The sequence below is a fragment of the Castor canadensis genome, chromosome 6 (genome assembly GCF_047511655.1).
Source record: "Castor canadensis chromosome 6, mCasCan1.hap1v2, whole genome shotgun sequence".
NCBI lineage: Eukaryota > Metazoa > Chordata > Mammalia > Rodentia > Castoridae > Castor > Castor canadensis.
Genome location: NC_133391.1, coordinates 42,388,048 through 42,409,068, shown reverse-complemented (window position 1 = coordinate 42,409,068; position 21,021 = coordinate 42,388,048). Strand labels below are relative to the sequence as shown.

Genomic DNA, 21,021 nt, shown 5'->3' with positions numbered 1-21,021 from the left:
CTGTTGGGTGGATGTGTGTTCCTGGCAGCCATGGGCAGAGCCACACTGATGGAAAAGGCCCACTTTTGTTAAACTGGACCCACTGAAATGACTCGGAGCAGATGTCCAGGGAGCCCCCTCATGACCTCTTGGCTATCCAAGAACAGCTCCTGAAAGGTGGAGCTGCAGTCTTTCCCTGCCCTTCTACCTGCTTATGTGAACTCTGCCCGCCTGCCATTTCCAGCAGGTTGAGAAGTACCGAGGAGAGTGAGAAATCTTCCATGTTAGCCAGTGGAGGAAGCACTCACTCAGCAGGTGGAAGCTTCTCCCGGAGAAGTCCTGGAGGCTCGTGCCTGTCAACTACTGTTAGTGTGCCTGTTAGTGTGTACTGTTAGTGTCATTTGACAGGAGACATGGTGTCAAAGGAGTAGAAGGTGATAAAAAACAAAAATGTAAAATCATTCCTGCTAGAACTCACCCGCTCCCACAGACATGGCATTAAGGATACAAGGAAGGAAAGCACCCTCTGCCCCTCACCCTCCAATCCTGCAGCTGCCCCTAGGGCTTTCTGAGAGGGTAAGAGCAGGAACTGCCAGTGGGGCCTGGGTTCTAAAGATGACTCAGAAACACACTGACCTGCAGAACTGCAGCATGTTAGATACACCATGGCACCAAAAACGAGGATCATTTTCAGCTTAATAGTTCCCTGGTGTTTTTCACGGCAGACCCAGAATGAGGTAATAATTTTGCGTCTTGGTGCAAAATTTATTAACAGTTTCAAAACTGAGACAGCATTATATTAAACCAAGCACAGAGCCCTTCTTAGAGAGAAACTGTACAAGTCTATGAAGCCAACCCTGGCATTCATGGACCCTTCCTTCTGTAACGTTCTCTTTTTATACCAGGTAAACCAAATGGTTTATTTGTTAGGTACTTGCTATGGTCTGAATGTGTTCCCCCAAATTCATATGTTGGAAACTTAATCCCCCTATGCAAAAGCATTGGAAAGTGAGGCGTATACCTCATTTGGTTAAGAGGGCAGAGCCCCCGAATGGATTAAGGCTGCGATGTAAAGGGTTGTGAGAGTAGGTTCCCTGCACCTTGCCCTCTCATCTTTCCCCAGGTGATGTGCAGTGGTGCTACTGGCACTTTGACCTTGGATTTCCCAGCCTCCAGAACTGTAAGAGACACATTTTTATTCATTGTAAATTACCTAGTCTCAAAGATTATATTGTAGCAGCACAAAACAGATTTTAAGACACATGAAACCTGCCTATCTGCAAATCCCAACGCCTCTGTCTACAGCATGGTGACTTGAGCTAGTTATTGGAGCTCTCTGGTCCTCAGCTTGCCTCAACTGTAAGATAGAAATGACAACTTAGACAATGTATACAATGTTACTGCATGGAGAAAATGAAATAAGTTATTAGCTGCTCTTATTTACTTTGTAGGTTAATTAGAAATGAGTTGATTAAGTTGACTACGAAAATGGGTTGACTGACTGTCAGTGGTTAGAGAGCATTGCAAACTCAGTTTTCATAACAATGTTATCACTGGAGAGATGTAGTCACTGGAGTGGATAGTTCGAATCTGCCCTGGAAATTACTCTGTGAAAGACTTGGGCATGGCCCCAGGAAGTCATTCCCGGCCACTGAGTAGATGTTACTGGTAGGCAAATTTGGGTTCCACACAGGGAAGAATTTTCTGTCACACCATCTGTAGCGAAAATCTAATGAGTTCTCAAGGACATCCAAGGAGGCTGAGCCACAACCTTGTCAAGATGCAGAGCAAATTTATGTATTAGGCAGATGGCATTCAAGTTCTCTTTCATCCCAGGATTCTATAGACTCAGTGTAGTTTCACTGCTTCTATTCTCTAGCTACAATGTCTAATTTTACTCTTTCCATGGCCCTCCACCAAATCAGCCCTTCTGTCTTCCCTTCTTTCCTGCTCAACCATTTTGCTGTAGCCAAGTGCACTTCTACACTCGGGAGCTTGACAGCACGGAGGGCTTTTCTTCTTTCTACCATCCCTCTACTACCTTCAGCAGTCCACCTGCACCCATTCCCCAGCGCCTTCTAATGCTGTTCCTTCCTTCTTCAGTTCTCTTCTTTAGATTCACTTCAGGAAACCTAGCCCCATTAGAAGATTCGAGAAGGGAAGAGTACAGCATAAAGGTGCCGAGCACAGGACTAGAGACAAACAGCTGTAACAACTATACCAATCCCCAACCCTGGGCAGCCTAATCTGAGCCTCATTATTTTATCTGAAAAAAATCTGGATGATATCAATATCTATCTCATAGCGTTATTCTTAGGACATTTGCTGATGGGGTCCTATTCCTGTTTTTTGTTCAGCTTCTAAGACGTGTGTGTGTGTGTGGAGAGAGAGAGAGAGAGGGGTGCAGAGGGAGGAAAAGAAAGTTCTTTCAAAGAGTCGTATTCCTTTTCATGTTTGTCCTTAACACTATTGTAAAGACTGCCCTCCATGTTCACGTCACAATCCTGCATTGTAGATAACAAAATACATGGTTTCTCTTCCTCCTCCTCCTCTTCCTCTTCCTCCTCCTTCTCCTCTTCGTGCTGGTGATTGAACACCAGGGCCTCTTGCATGCTAGGCAAGCACCCTACCACTGAACTACACACCCAGCAGCAAATTCCATTTCTGAGCCTCAACCATCCCAACCTCGACTTTCCCCTTTACTGTGTCTGCCTATCAAACCACTCCATCCCACACCACTTGCAGAAACACAGACTATACCCAAAGCAACACCCAGGGAGTCCTCAGATTGGCTTCTGCTTTTCCTCCTTCAACAGCATCCATAGGACCCCATCTGTCAAATGGAGAGTGATACATGCTGCTCCCTTCTTACACAATATTTACAGGATTCAACTTTGTAAAAAATTAAGGACTTGAGACCGCTGGTTTCATTTATTTGCGTGCTTGCAAGACAGCTAGGTTAGAAAAGAAATTCCAACATTATGGTAAGGGAAAACCTCTATCTTTTGTTTTACTGTGATAGTTGTATTCAGATGCAAAATTTGAGAGCTTATAGTTATAAAATCAGACTTACCATATACTAAGTTCTCTGTTCCTGTCAGGTACTGGTCAAATCAAACTGAACTGAGCTTTCTTTCCCTTCAACTGAATCATGCTTATTAGGATGGAAGGCCCTCGTTAGCTCTAGGACATCAGCTACTGTATTGAGCAACGCCTGTGCTTGGCTAGATCTCGTGTGATGGGCCAAGTGCTATGGCCATGACCATGCATGTCATCCTTCCTCACTCCTTCACTTTGATCCCAGGCATCTCGCCACATTCCCATTTCCTTCTAGCAGTGGTGTGCTGGCACCAGCTTGCTTGTACTAGCTTGTAACAGAAGATTGTGAAAATTTCAGAAATTTTGTGAGCCAATTGTTAAACGCAGCCAGTTTAACATGATTGTAAGTTTAAATGATGTAAACTTACAATCCAATGAATGATTTTAGAAACAAAAGGATGAACTGCTCAAAAACTCATTGCTTCGTAACTATTTTACTACATTTTATCATTACATTCATTCTCAGAGTTTGCATCTGTTGTATCTAGAGTGTAGAAATATTATCTAAAGGTTCACTAACTGCAAGTCACCTTAACTCCACATTCAGTGGTGTTCATGTTAGTATTTTGAAATCAAGCCATAGTGAGAGAATTTACAACGCAGAGGTCAGCAAATGCTATCCATTAGGGTTTGGTTAATTGTTCTGTTAATTGTTTAGACCAGGATTTCTGCAAAATCTGGCTAGTTTTTGTATGGCCCTTGAGCTGAGAGTGATTTTTATATTTTAAAGGTTTGCAAAAAATATTCAGAACCTCACTTTGGTAGATAACATAATATTGTGTTGAGTTGGTTTAGAAGGCAAACAATGATTTTTCTAATTGGTTGTGCTACGCCTGGGAGCCAAACTGAGGGCCTCCAGCTGGGCCCTTCTTTCCTTCTTCTACCTCCTTGGTAATAACGATGGATCTGGCATTAGGACTCCACTGGCAACTGTTCTCAGTGGAACACAAGGCAAATGGAATCCAATCATCTCACCACCAGGCCCATATTAGCACCACAGAACCAATAACAGTAAAAATGTTTTGATTAGTAGCAGCATTAGATAAGGAAAAAAAAATAAAAAGAACACAAAAAAAGATGTATTGACTGAAACCATCTTTGCATCACAATGTTAAGTAAGTACTTGGCAATTATCCAGGTAACTGGATCAACTATGCAGCCAGACCACCCCCTCCCCTGCCCTCCCTGCGAAAAATCTATTTGGAAGCTTAATGATCTACATTGCCAAAATTAACTGGGTTGTTATGAAAGCTAACTGTCTCCTTTTATTTTTTCTAAGCGTGGTAATTCATCTCTGTGTTGTTCTGAAGCCCACAAAAGCTTGAGAGCTCTGGAAGGGACTGTCCTCACTTAAGACCAACCTATAAGAAGACTGGGATTCTTTTGCTGTTTACCAAGAGATTGGGATTAAACATCACAGCTGAAAACTAGCAGAAGCAGAACATCTGGCTGCTCTATCCCCTTTCTTTTCCTGTGAATCTGTGGTTATTGGAGCCACCTCATCCCAGTCTAGGTTAAGCCGTAGGGATCATCACTTCCACCTAACAGATCACCTTCCAGCTTACCCATTTTCCATATTGCAGCCAGAATCATCTTTCTGAAGCTTAAACACCATGTCTCCTCTTCTTAAAACGTCCACTGCACTGTTTGTTGCCCGGACAATAAACTCCAAAGTCTAAGTCAGGTCCCAGAAGCTTCTAGTCATGCAGTTGGTCCAGTCTGTCTGCCCAAAGTCAATCACGTCCTTAAAGAATAGGACTTTATAAAGCAGTGGTTCCCAAACCTCGGTGTATATTAGAATCACTTGGGAACTTTGAAATAGCTCCATGCTCAAGTCACACTGTGTATTATTTAAATCAGCATGTCTGAGGGTAAAATGGTACCTGGCATGGTAGGTAATACCAAAACAATGATCATGTTTCAGTCACCAACATTGCTTGGAGGATGAGACATTGTTCTCAGAACTTTATTTAAAAAAAAAAAACAAAAAACAAAACTTCTTGTCATGATAAATACATAGTACAATAGCTTTAGTATCTCTTCTCCATTAAATATTTTTGACACTGGGCACTGTGACTCATGCCTGTAATCCTAGCTTCTTGAGAGATAGAGATAGGAAGATTGAGATTCAAGGTCAGCCCCAGCAAAAAATAAATAAATAAAAGTTAGCAAGATCCTACCTCAAAGAACAAACCAGGCGTGGTGGAACACAGCTTAATCCCAGCTACTTGGGAGGCACGGGTAGGAAGATCAAACTCCGAGGCTGGCCTAAGCAAAAGCACAGGTTTAGATTTTTTATCTAAAAAATAGCTAAAGCAAAAAGAGCCAGGTGTGGCTTAAGTGGTAGAGGCGAGGCCCTGAGTTCAAATCCCAGTGCCACAAACAAACAAAAGTCCACTTAGGTTTTTCAGTTATGGGAATTGAACTCAGGGCCTCATCCACGCTGGACAAGCACTCTTACCACTGAGCTGCACCCCCAGTCCTCCTCCATTAAATTTTCTGATCCTGGAAGGCAGAGTCTGTATTCATTTTTGCTGTGTTCATGATATTTAAATAGTATTTGGCACCTAATAGGCACTCAGCGATGTTTGTCAAATCAAAGAACAAGCAAATAAGTGGAATGATACGAAAGAGAAAATACTGAATGAAGGTGGAACTTAGAGGACCTTTAGAGGAAAACAATACTTTCTTATTTAAGAAACAAGGCCATTTCGTGTCTTTTTTAAAATAAAGAGAACCCTTTTGAAGGATGGAGCACCCCATTTGCCACTGAATTGAGAATGACGATGGTAAAGACCCTTGCTGAAAACCAGGAGGCCTGGAGGCCAAGGCCTATCATTACCAAGTAATGTGGTCCGTCCTACAAGCTTATCACAGGCAGCACATATCCTGAGCTTTACTTGCCTTTACTTACTTAGATCTCCATGATCATCCTGCAAAGTAGGCATTATCTGTGACTCATCCGATAGAGAAGGAAACAGAGATCTGCATAGATGTGTGAGCTGCTTAAGTTCCTAACCACCTGATCAGGTTCAACTTTGATCAAGTTGAACCCAGGAAGCTTGTTCTTGCCCCAGAGGCTGTCAAGCGTGCTGTCCAGTGGTTTCCATCCTGGCTATAGTTGGATCACATGGAGAGGATTTACTTGACCTCAATTTTGATTGACTTCTCTGTGAGCTCTGGTCATCAGTGCTTCTTTGTAATTGCCTTCCAGCAATTCCATTGTGTGGTCAGGGATGTGAACTTTGACTCTAGGCTCTCTGTACTCGAATCTGAAGTGACCAAAAGCCACTTCTCTGTGTTTCAGTCTTTTCTGTACAAAGAAGTGGCTGAAACCACTGTCTTGGCCACAATTCTAGTTTGAATGCCTGAGAATTAACCCTGTTCCTTCCTACCCCCACCTTCAGATCCAAGCAGAGAGAGAGCTCTTAACACATCTGTTTGGAGATCCAGCCAGCCTTCCCCTGGACTTTGCAGACTCTGATAAAGGGGTCCAGGGGCTATAGTAAGCATCACTGTCTTATTTTGTGAGACACAATCAAGGAAACCAACACCATATAGCTCCATGGATAACATACTTGAGCATGACTTTTTTGGATCTGGGTAAGGAGACAAAGAGTACAGGAGAGCCTGCTAACTGGCAAACCAGCCCTTCCAAGACTGATCTGGGCTTCTCTGCCCCACTTCAAAGTGGCATTTGTATAGAGGTAGGGAGTCCAGTTTGTTCTCTTGGGAACGGAGAACAAGTGAAAATTGAGCAGGTGAAACCTTTGGTGGTTCAAGTATGCACTCTTCATATTGGTGGAAACCTAGGCCAAGATCTGGTAGCCTCCAAGAAAAAAGGGATCACTGTAATTCCAGGTGCTTCCATGTCAGTGGGGATGTCCCCAAACTGACTTTAGGATGACATCTATGACTCTGCTCAGACAAATCTTGAGCTCCTCTATAAGGCTACAAGACCAAATCACCCAAGAAGAATCTTAGTTCAAGGAATGACCAGAACCAGCCTCTCTTAGGACCATTCCATAAAGACAGGATAGCCCATGTCTTCAATTTGCTCTGGTTAGTATCTCATTTACAAAAATTGAAGTCTCTCTCTGTGCCTCTGCCATCCCCCCAGACCATCCTGATCTTCCCATGCAGCACCTCATCTCACTTTATTATAATCCCCTATTCATATGTCGCTTTTCTCGGGAAGACTCTAAGGTCCAGTAGGATAGAGAATATGTGTTGTTGCTTGCTGCAGTCTTCCCAGCTCCCAGCCCAGTGCTGTCTCACCATAAAAGCTTAACAAATCCACACTGGGGGAACAAATGATTAAATGGAGAGGCAGCAACACTCGCTACCTACTACTTCACAGGAAAGTGGTGAGCCATGAGTTGCTATATTTATTATAAGAGCTCTCCCAGTTTAGACTAAACATGACTTATTTGGATTAAAAAAGGATGTCTGCTTTTTCTGACAGTTCCTTGTTTTCTTTTATAAGTCCATGTTATTCTTAATAAAAGCGAAGAAAACCAAACAAAGGTTCCAGTGTTTGGGGTTCTTAATAAATACATGAATGTTAGACGCAGCAACCCTGTTAGTGACATGAGTTTGTTGGCTGGAGTCATGGTCACTGCTCCTACAAGTCTCTGAAACAGCAGGGAAGGTCAAAGCTCTGGGGAAAGGCCGTTTATTACCAACAGGAAATGTGGAAAACACCCTGTCCTTTAATCTCCAAATTACCTCAAGGAAAACAAAAAACAATGCTACATCTACAGAGAAAGTACAGCCTCCTCAGACTCTCAGATCCTGCTTTTAAAGCCTCATATTTTACGATTGTAATCAGAACACTTAAAGTGTTTCAAAGAGCTCTTTCAGCAATACTCACAACAGTAACAAAAATAAATGTTATTATCTCCTTATTACAGATAAGAACTGGCCTGGTCTCTGTATGATTTCTTCCAGAACCAGAATTAGGGGATAAGCAACAGAGTGGCTAGGACCACTGCCCATGGGCCATCCCCCAGACACAGTCACTGCAGGTCCTGAAAGCGCCCAAATTCTGTAGCACTTCCGACTGCTCTTTTTGTATAGTGCTCCCTATCCCAAGAAACCCAAGGATGCCACAGAAATAAAGTTGGGGCCTGGCAATGGTTATACTGCTAGAGATGAAAAATCACAGCCATTAGCAAACTAAGAAAGAAAAGGGAGGCAATAATTCTGTACTTTCCATTCATCCATTTTGTTACTGTACAAATAAAACACTCGTTTTTGTTCTCGAAGTAATTCTTGCCCAGCATATAAATCTTGCTATTATTGGAAGCAATGACCAATAACTAGACGTACATGGAGAACTGTCTTTGTTTCAGACATTTTATATTCTAAACACTTCACAGCTATCATATCAAGTTATCCCTACAGCCCTATGAGGTTGTCACTACTATTGTGTCAATTTTATAAATTGCCTCAGTTTAAGAAACTGAGGCTCAGTGTTTTGTAGAACCCTAAGGTTACATAGCTAGGAGGAGATGGAGTCAAGATTTAGACCTGGGTCCCTTTAGGTCCAAAGCTTCTGCTCTTAATTATTACATCTTATTGTCTCCAAAAAAGAAAGATATTATGCTACACTGACTAGATTAATAGTTTAGGGAGATTGAAGGAATCCCAAATCCCAGAAAAATCAGTCAGCTAAAATTACTTAGAAATATTTCTGGTCATTAAGATATCCCCTAAGCACAAGGCCAAAAATATCAGTGACTTAAACGACACTGGAGTAGAAATACAGGTCAAAATCCAATTACGGTGACTCTCAAGAGAAAAGCCAAGCTCAGATTGTGTCCTGGAACCTTATCATATTAAATATTTCCTCCCCAACTACTTGTGGCCTGACAGACCTCCTTTCTTTTCTCCAAATTCTGGTATTTGCCTATATCACAATTTAACCTTTGATTACATATGATTTTTTTATTGTTTGCTGTTTTTCATGTATGCTATTCTTTGTCTTTTTGACTAGATTTTAAATTCCCTGACAGAAGAAACTGGGCTTCATATTTTGTCACCTGTTCCAATCTACTGTGTGTTTATGATGTGCGCAACTAGACGCCTACTGTGCAACAACAAGCTTCTCAGCATAACTTATTTATTGATTTGTTTATATGGGCCAGGAAACTTTTCTATAAAGGGCCAAATAGTAACTAGTTTAGGCTGTGCAGGTTAGATGGTTTCTGTTGCAACTATTCAGCTGTTGCTGTAGGGTGAAAGCAGACAATACAATGTATGTGACTGTGTTCCAATAAAACTTTATTTACGAGATAGGCAAAGGGCTAGGACCTGTGGGCTGTAGTCAGTCAGCCCAATATATAGTACTTATGATAGACCAGGCAAGGAAATATTCTGGACTTTTTGTATTCTAGCTGGCAGATTCTGTCCCTCCCCCTATTCCTTCAGCCCTCTAATTCTTACTACTAAGAGTTCTAGTATTTTGCAAAAGCCTCTCACTTTGGGCATAAGATTGGTTCAGTACAATATTTTGTAATTCATTTTCCTTGAGAGTTTCATGTATCACAGTAAAAAGAGAAAAATTAATCACAAAGTGAAAAGCTAACACAATAGATTGTAACAATAATCAGTAATTTAAAAATTCTTCAAACGTATTCTACCCAAGAGCCTCTGACACTCTTTCCAACTGCTTCTTATAGACTGCCCTACAGATCATCACAGGCCATTTGAAATATGGATTAAGAATCCACAGCAAAGGCCAGTCAAGCTGGCAGACAGCCACCCAAAGTGCGGCAAGGGTAACTCTTTCTTTCTCCCAGCATAACTGCTTTCCTTGGAGAATGTGGGAACATGCCAGATGAAGGTAGGAAGCTTTTCTTCCTAATGAGAGCATTTCACTATTTATCAATCTTGATACAACATTTTAAAAGTCCTCAATGGGCTTCTATCCTGAATTAATTTCATTGCGGGATAGTTCTTTGAACAGCATTTCTTTGTTCAGCGTTGACTCTGGGCTTATCTACAAGATTGTAAAGATTTGGTGTGCATTTGATATGAACAGAAGGGGGTCAATAGAAAGCAACAGAATCTGGAGCTGGGAAGTGCTCTGCTAGTTCCACCCGTCTATACCTAAACCACAGAGAAGCAAGGTGACACTTCCAGAGCTATGGATTAGTTGCTCAAACCAGGTCATCCCTCTAGGACCTTGGAGCTAGGATGATGAATCAGATTGTATGTGTCTAGTTAATGTGAGGGACAATCTGGTGACAAGCCTAAACACCTCCCCTCTGTCTCAGGACAAGACTCCTGCAGGTAGAGTCAGCCACATTAAATCACGTCCTCAAATAACAGACACGTGTACCCAGAGACATAACACCTTCTGTTGCCCCTCCATGGTGTACCTCTAGGTCCACTAAGCCTCTACCTGACCCCTGACAATGATGGTAAAATTCATACACTTTTTATGGGACCAGTGGAGTAGCCAAGAGAGATCAAAAGAGAATGTGTGATTCTGGTCTTTCCATAATGGAATTCCCAGAATCCACCCTTCCCCAGGTCAGGTTAACAGAGGTCTAGCCCAGGGAGCTTGTGAGGCCAGACTTTTTACAGGTTACCTCCCACCCTGACCAAGGACCACCCAGCAGGTCTCTTTCTTCCTCGCAGTCCCCAGTTTTTACCCACATCTCCCCTTCTCATTTCTCTCCACTTTCCACATGATTACCTCAATCTTAACCCCTTTGAACAACCTCATGGAATACAGAGGTGTACCTTTTACCTCATTTCTTCTTTGGTGGAGTATCTGATAAGTATATTTTAGCTCATATCCTCCATCTTATAAAAACACTGGAACTGAGCTGTCCTGGAAATTAGTGCTCTTCTTGTCACTTACACAGGACTGTGGTGAGGTGACTCAAGCATGGCTTGTGTAATGGGACTAGAAGTATCCCTTCTGGGCTTCCTCCAGAAATAATAGCAATGAGGTATTTGAATTATACAACAAAGCTGATTTGAGCCACTGGCAGAGTGGCTCAAGTGCTAGAGTGTTTGCCTAGCAAGTTTGAGATCCTGAGTTCAAACCCCAGTACTTGTCAAAAATAAATAAATAGAAGTAATGATGATAATGATATTACTACTGCTGATAATAATAATAGGTTTTTTTTTTCCACTTGCAGAACAGTTCACAGGTTGCAAAGCTTTTACAGGACTTTTCTTTTTTTTTCATTTTTCTTTTATTATTCATATGTGCATACAAGGCTTGGTTCATTTCTCCCCCCTGCCCCCATCCCCTCCCTTACCACCCACTCCTCCCCCTCCCTCTCCCCCTCCAATACCCAGCAGAAACTATTTTGCCCTTATTTCTAATTTTGTTGTAGAGAGAGTATAAGCAATAATAGGAAGGAACAAGGGTTTCTGCTGGTTGAGATAAGGATAGCTATACAGTGAGTTGACTCACATTGATTTCCTGTGCGTGGGTGTTACCTTCTAGGTTAATTCTTTTTGATCTAACCTTTTCTCTACTACCTGTTCCCCTTTTCCTATTGGCCTCAGTTGCTTTAAGGTATCTGCTTTAGTTTCTCTGCGTTAAGGGCAACAAATGCTAGCTAGTTTTTTAGGTGTCTTACCTATCCTCACCCCTCCCTTGTGTGCTCTCGCTTTTATCATGTGCTCATAGTCCAATCCCCTTGTTGTGTTTGCCCTTGATCTAATGTCCACATATGAGGGAGAACATATGATTTTTGGTCTTTTGGGCCAGGCTAACCTCACTCTGAATGATGTTCTCCAATTCCATCCATTTACCAGCGAATGATAACATTTCGTTCTTCTTCATGGCTGCATAAAATTCCATTGTGTATAGATACCACATTTTCTTAATCCATTCGTCAGTGGTGGGGCATCTTGGCTGTTTCCATAACTTGGCTATTGTGAATAGTGCCGCAATAAACATGGATGTGCAGGTGCCTCTGGAGTAACAGTTTTTTGGGTATATCCCCAAGAGTGGTATTGCTGGATCAAATGGTAGATCGATGTACAGGACAACTTTTCGCACTTGATCTTCCACTGGGAGAGGGAGCTAATTCTTTAATTCCATCATCCTTTGAAATAAAATTCCCAGCAAAAAGGGCAAATCACCCAGATGGCACAAGCAGTGCATTGAAACTGTTTCAGTCACTTCTAGAATCACAAATTGACGGGCATCCTGGAAGCAACTCTTCTCTCTTCCTTCCTAAGATGTCCTGTTGTAGGATGCCCACAGAACTTAGAGGTCAATTATAGAACAAAGAAAAGAGGACCAGTAAAGCAGACTGTGTATTTGTATTTTTAAATTAGTATGACATCCATCTTTTTTGTATGCAAAATTCATATACGGACAGACTGGTGGTGTGGCTCAAGTAGCAGAGAGCCTCCTTTGCAGATGAAATCCTGAGTTCAAACCACAGTCCCACCAAAAAAAAAAACAAACAACAAAAAAAACCCAATCATTCATACATGGCTACAAAACAAACATTTTTCACTCTAATCCCTACTTTCACCTTCAACATTCTGTCTGCTTACAATTACCTTGATTGCTTAGGCGGCAAGTTTTGTCTAAGTTATTGAAATAGTATATAAAAATCCCAGACCTGGACATTATTTTTCATCATAGTACAAACTCATTTTAAATTGCAGTATCCAGGCCAAGCAAGGTGGCTCACACCTATAGTCCCAGCTACTTAGGAGACATGGATGGGAAGATTGTAGTTTGAGGCTATGATGGGCAAAAAGTTAGGAAGGTTCTATCTCGACCAATAAGCCCACACATTTGTCATCCCAACTTCTCAGAAGGATTGCAGTCTAAGGAAAAATATGACCCTGTCTGATAAATACCTAAGAGAGTTAAGGCATTAAAGCAAAAAAGGCTGGAGGTGTGCCTCAAGTGGTAGAGGTCCTGCCTAGCAAGTGCAAGTCCCTGAGTTCAAATCCCAGTACTGCCAAAAAAAATTACAGTATCCAACTTTATAAAACCTGGTGTTAGTATATATTTAATATCATAATGACAATTATGAAATAATCATGAAAACCGAAGGCACCAATGTTTGTTCAAAGCATCACGATGAGGTTTATGGAGGCACAGTGGAAGTGTGCCAGCACTGTGGATCCAGTGGGAAGGAAGGGATGTGGATTTGGGAGGAATTTGCCTATTTGAAAGGGTCTTTTAGTAATAGCAAGCCTGCTGCAGAGTATATTTAGATAAGTGGTGACGAACCGGTTCTACAAACACAGATTTTTCAAGTGGAAAGTAGACAGAAGTTTGACGTCATCTTAGAAGGTCAGAGCTTTGGGCATTTGGGGAAAAAAAGAAAAGAAAAATAATGAGGCTCTGTGGGCTAGGGAGATGAACCATGTGGCGATGCTGAAGTCACTGCCACATCACTCCCCCGCCCTTTTTCCCTGAGCATAATTTCTAATTTTAAGGTTTAAAAAAGGATATCAAACGTCTAAAAACAAAACTATTTCTTCCTATCTCCCTTAGAATGTAAACCCTGAAATACCCAGTTTACTATTGTGTGCTTATTTACCCCAACTTGGATTTCAGTATTCTCTACAGCAAGAGCTCTTTAAAAATGTTTTTTAATCCAGGCACAGGTGGCTCATGCCTGTAATCCTAGCGTCTTAGGAGACAGAGATCAGGAGGATCGGGGTTCAAAGCCAGCCCTGGGCAAATAGTTTAGGGGCACTATCTCAAAAAACAAAACAAAACAAAAAAAAAAACCCAACACAATAAACGGCTGGTGGAGTAGCTAAAGTTGTAAAGCATCTGCCTAGCAAGCGTGAGGCCCTGAGTTCAAACCCAGTACCGCCCCCCCAAAGGGAATATTTTTTAAAAATGGTCTTTACTCATTTAATGAGTAAAGTCAACTATTGAACTAATTTAGTACAGTAGAATAAGCATTTGTGGGATCTCCATTATATGCAAAGCACTGCACCCAGTGCCAGGGGCACTATAAAATCATAAGAATAAACACACACATAAAACATTTAAAACAAATGTATGAAATTTACTATTTGTTCCTTTCTGCTTATTTGTCAAGAAACTCTAAGCTAACTTTGTTCAAATGCAAAAACTGTTTTTATACTAGGTTTATTGTGGTTGCTCACTTTTTATCCTTTTTAGAATTGGGGAAAATATATGCAACATATGAAATAATTTAATACATATAATTCAGAGTGGGTTAAGTACCACAAGAAAAATAGCAACAGAGGGTACCAGGATTCCTGTGCAGAGGAGACTGGATGGAGAAGGAGGCAGTGGTCATTCAAGGAACCCAGCACAGAGCCGTGTGTAAGGTGCAGACACACGAAGGTGAGAACAAGAGAGATGGGTCATTTCCTTCACTTAAACTAGACAGGCAAAAAAACCCCAAAAGAAATTAATCTTCTTTTTGTTGTTCATATATGTGAACCACCTGTAAGCAGGGTAGCAGGATGTCTCTCTTACTCATCTCTAAGCCCAAGGACTAGAATGGCAACGAGCAATGCCAAATCATGGGGAACAGATGAATAAATGCCCTGCAGTGGGCTCTCAGTAATGGCTTTGGAACTGTGGTCATACAGGTCACTGAGGATATAGGTCATTGTTCTCATGAATATTTAAGATATTATAATTGCTCCCTGTTTTGCCTGTCTACTCTGTTGAGCTTGAAGCAATCTGTTCTTTGGAACCAGGATTTGTTCTTCACACTGAAAAGATGGAAAGACTGAAAACTTCAGAGGAAAATGTCTGTGTAAGGACCATGGAGCCCAATGGGGGATACTGGGGAAGAGGAAAGCAGTGCCCCACTGTGTGTGTGAAGGAACTGCAAGGTAGAATCTATGTATTCTTGCTGAATAATCAAAAATAGAAGAGCTAATGAAGGAGAGAGTGACAGATTACTTTATGAGCTAATCACAACCCTCTTCATTGCTGAGACGACAAATTAAGCTTGTTCTTAAAAGTACGTGATGCTGGAAATAAGCCAGCAGACTAAGCTGGGAAGCTGGTGTCAGCTCGGTATGCTTGCTCAGTTGCTGTTTTTCAATCTGCAAGTTACAGTCCACTAGATGATCATGAAATCAACTTTAAAAAGCATATCCAGTATTTTGAGAAATGAAGTTTATCTACCTATCTATCAAGCTGTCTATATCACTTAGTATTGTTTTGTGAAATTGTTATTTTAGCTAATACCACATATACATATGTAAATGTATATTCTGGGTCAGACTGCAAATGAGCCCCAGACCCAGTTTTAGAAAGTTTGAAAGCTCTTGATGTGTGATCCCACATCAGGAAGTTAGGCTTGGAGTTAAGAGGACTGAGGATCCAAAATGGAGCTTATCCTAAGAATTTCAATGAAATTAAAATTGTAACTACAAAGATGACATTGCAAGTTATTGCTTTGAGAAGTCACATGTGTCCTACCTATGCTATTTCTATACCAAATAGGTAAGGGTTCATGAATGTGGGTAGGGATTTCTTAATTCTAAGTAAATGGCTTACATCAGTGGTTCTCAAGACTTCTTTTTATTCTTAAAATTATTGAGAACTCCCTCGAAGAACTCTTATTTATATGAGTTAATCCATCTATATATATTTACTGTATTGTGAATTAAAACTGATAACTTTAAAGAATATTCATTCAAAATAGCAATAATAAAGCTATTAGGTATAGATATGCATTATTTATTTTATGAAAAATACTTTCTACAACAAGAATAACAAGAAAGATAGCATTTACATTTAATAGAAAATGAATAGATTCCCATATCTGTTTCAGCCTATAATCTGCTGCTATTTGTGTTTTGTTTCACATACATAAACAAACTGTAGCCTCATACAGACAGTATAATTGGAAAAGCAATGGACATTTCCTTTTTTGGATAATTGCAAATATTCTCCTTTGATAACACATCAAAATTTGACAGTGGCACTTTCTTGAAGATGAATTGCAACCTGGAATCCTCTTACCAACTTTTCCTACTCTGGTACCTTAAAATCTGTTTGTCCACTGTCCTTGGATGGATCTTTTCCCTATGCATGAGTATGTGACATCAAACATGTGGCATTTGGAAAATACTGAATCACTGAGCAAAGAGAGATCTTAAATGCTGACCCTTCCCATTATACAATGTTTTAAAAAATTGTACTCATTAATATCACCACTGATCTCATCGGAAAAGGCTTTAAGTATGGAGTTACTGTCAAGGTCATCACATTAGCTAAACTAATTCCCACTTGAAGTCTCAAAACATTATGGTTGGCAACAAAAATTGTACCTTGTTTCTCTGGAAATGACAGGTGAACTTTATTTTTGAAAAATGTCTGTCAAATGCCTGTCTGAATAATCATGGTTTGCCAGTATTTCTTTCAAGTAAAAATGGTTTCTGCGAAAATACAAATAAAAACACTAGAACAATGGGGCCACAACCGTAATCCCAGCACTTGGGGAAGTGGGAAGGCAGAAGAACCTCAAGTCAGAGAACAGCCTGGGATACATAGTGAGACCCTGTCTCAGAAGCAAAAACAAAACAAAACAAACAACCAAAATATAAAAAATAAAACAGACTTGGTAGTGTGGCTCAAGTGGTAAAGTACCTGCCCAGCGAGTCACAGGCCTGAGTTCCAACCCCAGTACTGCCAAAACAAACAAACAAACAAACAAACCCAAAACTACAACAAAACACTCAAAAACAAAAACCCACTAATTCAGTTCACAACTCAAGCACAGAAGAATTTTCCTGGAGACAAATAAGCGTTTTGGTATACAACAGGTGTGCTTTACATATATTTTCTATTTTTTCACCCAGAATAGTAAAAAGAAACATATTCAACGACTGAACTATAATAAAGTTAATATCATTTTTACTGCTTTTTCTGTAACACTCTCAAACGACACTTGGCTTTGGCTGCTGCTGTTTTTAATTTTTTTCTTTTTAACTGAGAGTGGAACAGTTTGGTGGCCCTGCCCTGGTTCACAGGACACCAGCACTTTCATCCACCCTTGTTTCTGCCCCATTGACATCAATGTCATCACAGTGAGCAAATCAAGTTAAGTCTTAGCATTGTCAGAACTGTTTGACCCTGCAGGCCACCCCCGCCCCCGCCCCCGCAAGGGACATGGAGGCTGCACTTTGAGAACCACTGGGTGTAGCACTTTCGGAAATCACAACTCTTGCTTCCTCTCAGCTATTAATGCCTGAGGCTTATTTATGGCTACAGGTTGGATCGCTGAGACGCCAAAGTAGGCATATGCTGAGGCATCCAGCGCTTCCAACCTGTGGTCTTACAGCTCAAATGCTGAATCCGGAAGGGTGCAGAACTCGGGAACCAGCGGCAGCTCCTGGGCTTGTGGTTGCCATGGCGACGGTCACGTGGGCAGGAGCGCGGCTGTCGATTGGAGATGCCTTGCGAGGGGCGGGGCTGCGGCTGGAGCCGGAAGGCCTCCCGCGGACTTGCGGTCGCTGGGGGTTCAGCTCTTTCGCTTGCTCGCTCGCTCTGAGATCCATTGAGAGCGGCTGCCCAGCGCCCGGGTCGATGCCGGGGAGGGAGGGAAGATGGCGGCCGTGGCGGCGGGTGGCCTGCTGGGGAAAGGGCGCGACATCAGTCTAGCGGCCCTGCAGCGCCACGACCCCTATATCACCTGCATCGTGGACGTGGCCAGCCAGGTGGCCCTGTACACTTTCGGCCATCGGGCCAACGAGTGGGTGCGTGCGGACGCGGCGGGCCGCGCCGACCCGGGCTGGGCGGGAACGGGAGGGCTCGACTCCGGGCGGAGGAGCCGGTGAGGGAGGAACCTCCCAAGGTGCCGGGGATAAGGGTAGGGAGGCCGACCCGAGAACCCACTGGACTGGGAAAGAGACTTCAGTGTCTCGGGTGCCCGAGGCCGAAGACTGACGGACGGACCCCAGAAAGGAAAGCCCAGTTCGGTGCAGCCCTGGTGCCGTGGGGGAGGAGGACAGGAACGACAGGTCCGGTTCCGGAGTGTCAGTCTTAGATGGGCGAAACCGATCTTGCAAACCCAGGGAGATACCAACTAAAGAGCGCACATGGGGTTGGGGTGCCACCTAGGAGGCTGCTGTGATCCTGCCCTCGGTATTGAGTCCTTTTGGGAACCGAATTATTAGAGTGAACTTATCAAGGCCGAGCCCAGTAAATCCTAACGGAATGTGGTAGAAGCGGAAGACACTGAGGCTCCTCCTGTTGCAGGAATTGCTTCCTGTCATTTTGTAACCCCTCCCTCCAATATAAAAACATTTAGGTTTTTTTCCTCTCTCTTTTACTCATTGTATCAAATAATATTTATCTGTCCATTATACAACCATCTATTTGTAAGTAAGTTACACAATGGTATAAGGAACTTAGCCTGGAAGGATTTTAGATGAATTTTTTGATGTTTTCCAAGCCAGAAATAAACATCAAAAGTTTAAGCAAGGAAAACATCCACATTGAGCAAATCCCTGTGCTTCTGAACACCCACCTTCATAAAGCCTACTTCTCTCCAGCGTGGATCTTCAGCAGGTTGTAATAAAAATTCACTGAAAACCATTGACACAAAAATAAAATGACAAAGAAGAGCCTGGGGGTGTGACTCAGACATAGAGCACTTGCTTAGATTGCCAGAGACCCTGGGTTCCATCCCCAGCATTGCGAAAAAATAGCTAAGTAGACAGTTTTGTCCCTAGCTTCTCACCACCTTTGCCTCAGGTTCTTAACTGAAATGAGGCAAAGAAATTCAGTCTGTTATAGTAGCCAAACCCAAAAGGAAAACATGGAGAGCTCTCTGATACTGCCCTATGATAGGACGTATACCACTTGATCAGAAGAGGGCCCATTGCTCCCTGGTTACCAGGGGAAATTGTCACCTGGGTCTTTATATAAAAAGACGGTTCCTTCTACAGTAATTAATATATAGTATATAATTAATTACTAATATAATTACTAATGAATACATATGTAAATAAGTTCTCCATGCGACTTTTTCAGCTTATAGAAAAATGCCAAAGGTATAACGTAATTCTGTGTAGTGCCTTCTGAAGAGGTAGAATGAGGGATGGTTACGGCATAGTTAGTACTGCAAGCTGACCTGACACTACAGTGTGGAGAATGCTGAGAAACTGTTCACATAGGTATAAAGCAGAATTCCTAAGTCTTTTCACAGTTACTTGTATGCTAGAGACCTTTTAAAATCATTACAGAGGTTTACCAGAGGCCCAGTGAAGCCATCAACAAAAGCTTGATCAAAAGGCAGAAGTGTCACAATGTATTATTTACAGGAGTTATGTTTTCCTGCTTCCTGGACTTGTTGCCTTCAGACAGGGCATAATTCATTCAGTAAAAGGTCATTCTTTCAAAGTTCTAATCTTCAAGGCTGTGGGAGCGAGGTAAAAGAGAGAGATGTAGTTCAAGGGCAAAGCAGTTGCCGGGGGCAAGCAATTGTCACTACTGTCTCCCTAGGATGGTGGAAAGACCATTCTTAAGAATGCAGGAGAATGTATTTGTAAGAAGTCAGGTGGGATGGAAAGGAGGGGAATTTGTATTACACTGGAAATAGATGAACAACATCAGGTGTTCTGAGGTTGAGAAATGAGGAATGAAGGGTAGATAGAATGAGCTGCTTTCAGAAAGGATGGAGAAACTGGAGGTGGGGCTCAGAGTAGAGCCCGTGCTTAGCATGTGCACAGTCCTAGCACAAAAAAAGAGACAAAGATTAAGAGAGATCAGTCATATTCATGATTGGAATAGGAATTTTAGAGCTAACCTAACTAAACTCTACTGCCTGGAAAGACTGTTCCCCCCAAATATCTGTGGGTCATTAAAGGCTATAACCCTGGTATTATTTCTGGCTTTGTATTCTTCAGAGCAGTAGCTCTCAGCTGGAGTTGCTTTTGCCCCCAGGTGACATTTGTCAATGTCTGGAGACATTTTTGTTGTCACATGGGGTGGGAGGGTATTGGTGGCATCTGCTGGGAAGGTACTGGGATGGTGCTAAACATCCTAAAATGCACAGGCATTGTTCTGCACTCCCAACAGGTTTATCCCGTTCAAAAGGTCAAAAATGCTGAGCCTGAGAAGCTGCCTGCAGGTGGCTAGTGTCCTGTGTTTCCAGCTAATGGTTTTCAGAGTTTTCTGTGTATCAGACAACCTGGAGGTTTTGAAATTGCAACCACCAAATCAAACCCTGGACAGTGAGGTCTTAGCACTTGGTACTGCTGGAAGCTACAAAGAGGCTCTGATGTCATGTGCGCAGTGAGCTCTGCTTTTTCATTATAACTTAATCAGTAAAGCAGAGACTGCTTTGAGTTTCAAAAGTATCAAACAATTACTGAGTCCCAGTATTTTTCAAAACAGCATTATTTATATTCCATTTTAAAATTTCAGCTAAAATATTCTAGGACTGTGGACTAGTAACTTTTAAGTCCTTACTTGGAGAATTTAAGGAGGATCTAATAAAACCCTGTTTTAATTTCCCTATACCCCCCAGTCCTGGATTTTGTGCAGAAAGGAAAAAAATATGGTTGCCCTTGGGTAACTGGGGAGAGAGCAGGAGAGTGCTTGAATTTGAGCCAGCAGCCCTAACAGAGCAGAAATTTACATTTTCAAAGCCTCTTTTATCCTAGTAAGAGCTTTTAAAATGTGTTTTTTATGAGTGGTATAGGCCAGTTATCTCCTTATTTTCTTTTTTGTTGAGCTGGGTATGAGCCCAGGGCCTTGCCTTGCTAAGCAAACACTCTTCCATCTTTTCACTGGAGAAAGTAAGACATAGAACAACGAATGAATTATCTCAGTATGATCGGCAGGAACCCCCTCCGGGGCCCTAGTGTAATTATGGAACCACGATTCCTTTCCATGAACAACTCACAGCCAGTCTCAGGTTTAAGAATTACTTGTTATGAGTTAGAAGAATTATTCCAGGAGAAGCATGCCTTTTACAGTTCTGATGTCGG

General features: G+C 42.0%; 2 protein-coding genes across 8 annotated transcripts in view; one reads left to right on the top strand and one right to left on the bottom strand.

Annotated features, from left to right (window-relative positions):
- Positions 1-21,021, bottom strand: part of Cacna1c (calcium voltage-gated channel subunit alpha1 C) — a 644,607-nt gene that overhangs the window by 601,989 nt on the left and 21,597 nt on the right. The gene's annotated exons all lie outside the window — the stretch shown is intronic.
- Dcp1b (decapping mRNA 1B) overlaps positions 17,561-21,021 on the top strand; it is a 44,420-nt gene continuing 40,959 nt past the window's right edge. For 2 of the 4 annotated variants that reach the window (XR_012448922.1, XR_012448923.1), the window contains exon 1: positions 17,561-17,781. Coding sequence is in view for 1 of the 4 variants with exons in the window: in XM_074076412.1 (XP_073932513.1) it covers positions 17,632-17,781 (150 nt within the window). In the remaining 3 variants the exon portion in view is untranslated. The remainder of the gene's footprint in view (positions 17,782-21,021) is intronic. The other 2 variants (XR_012448924.1, XM_074076412.1) reach the window with 2 other exon arrangements.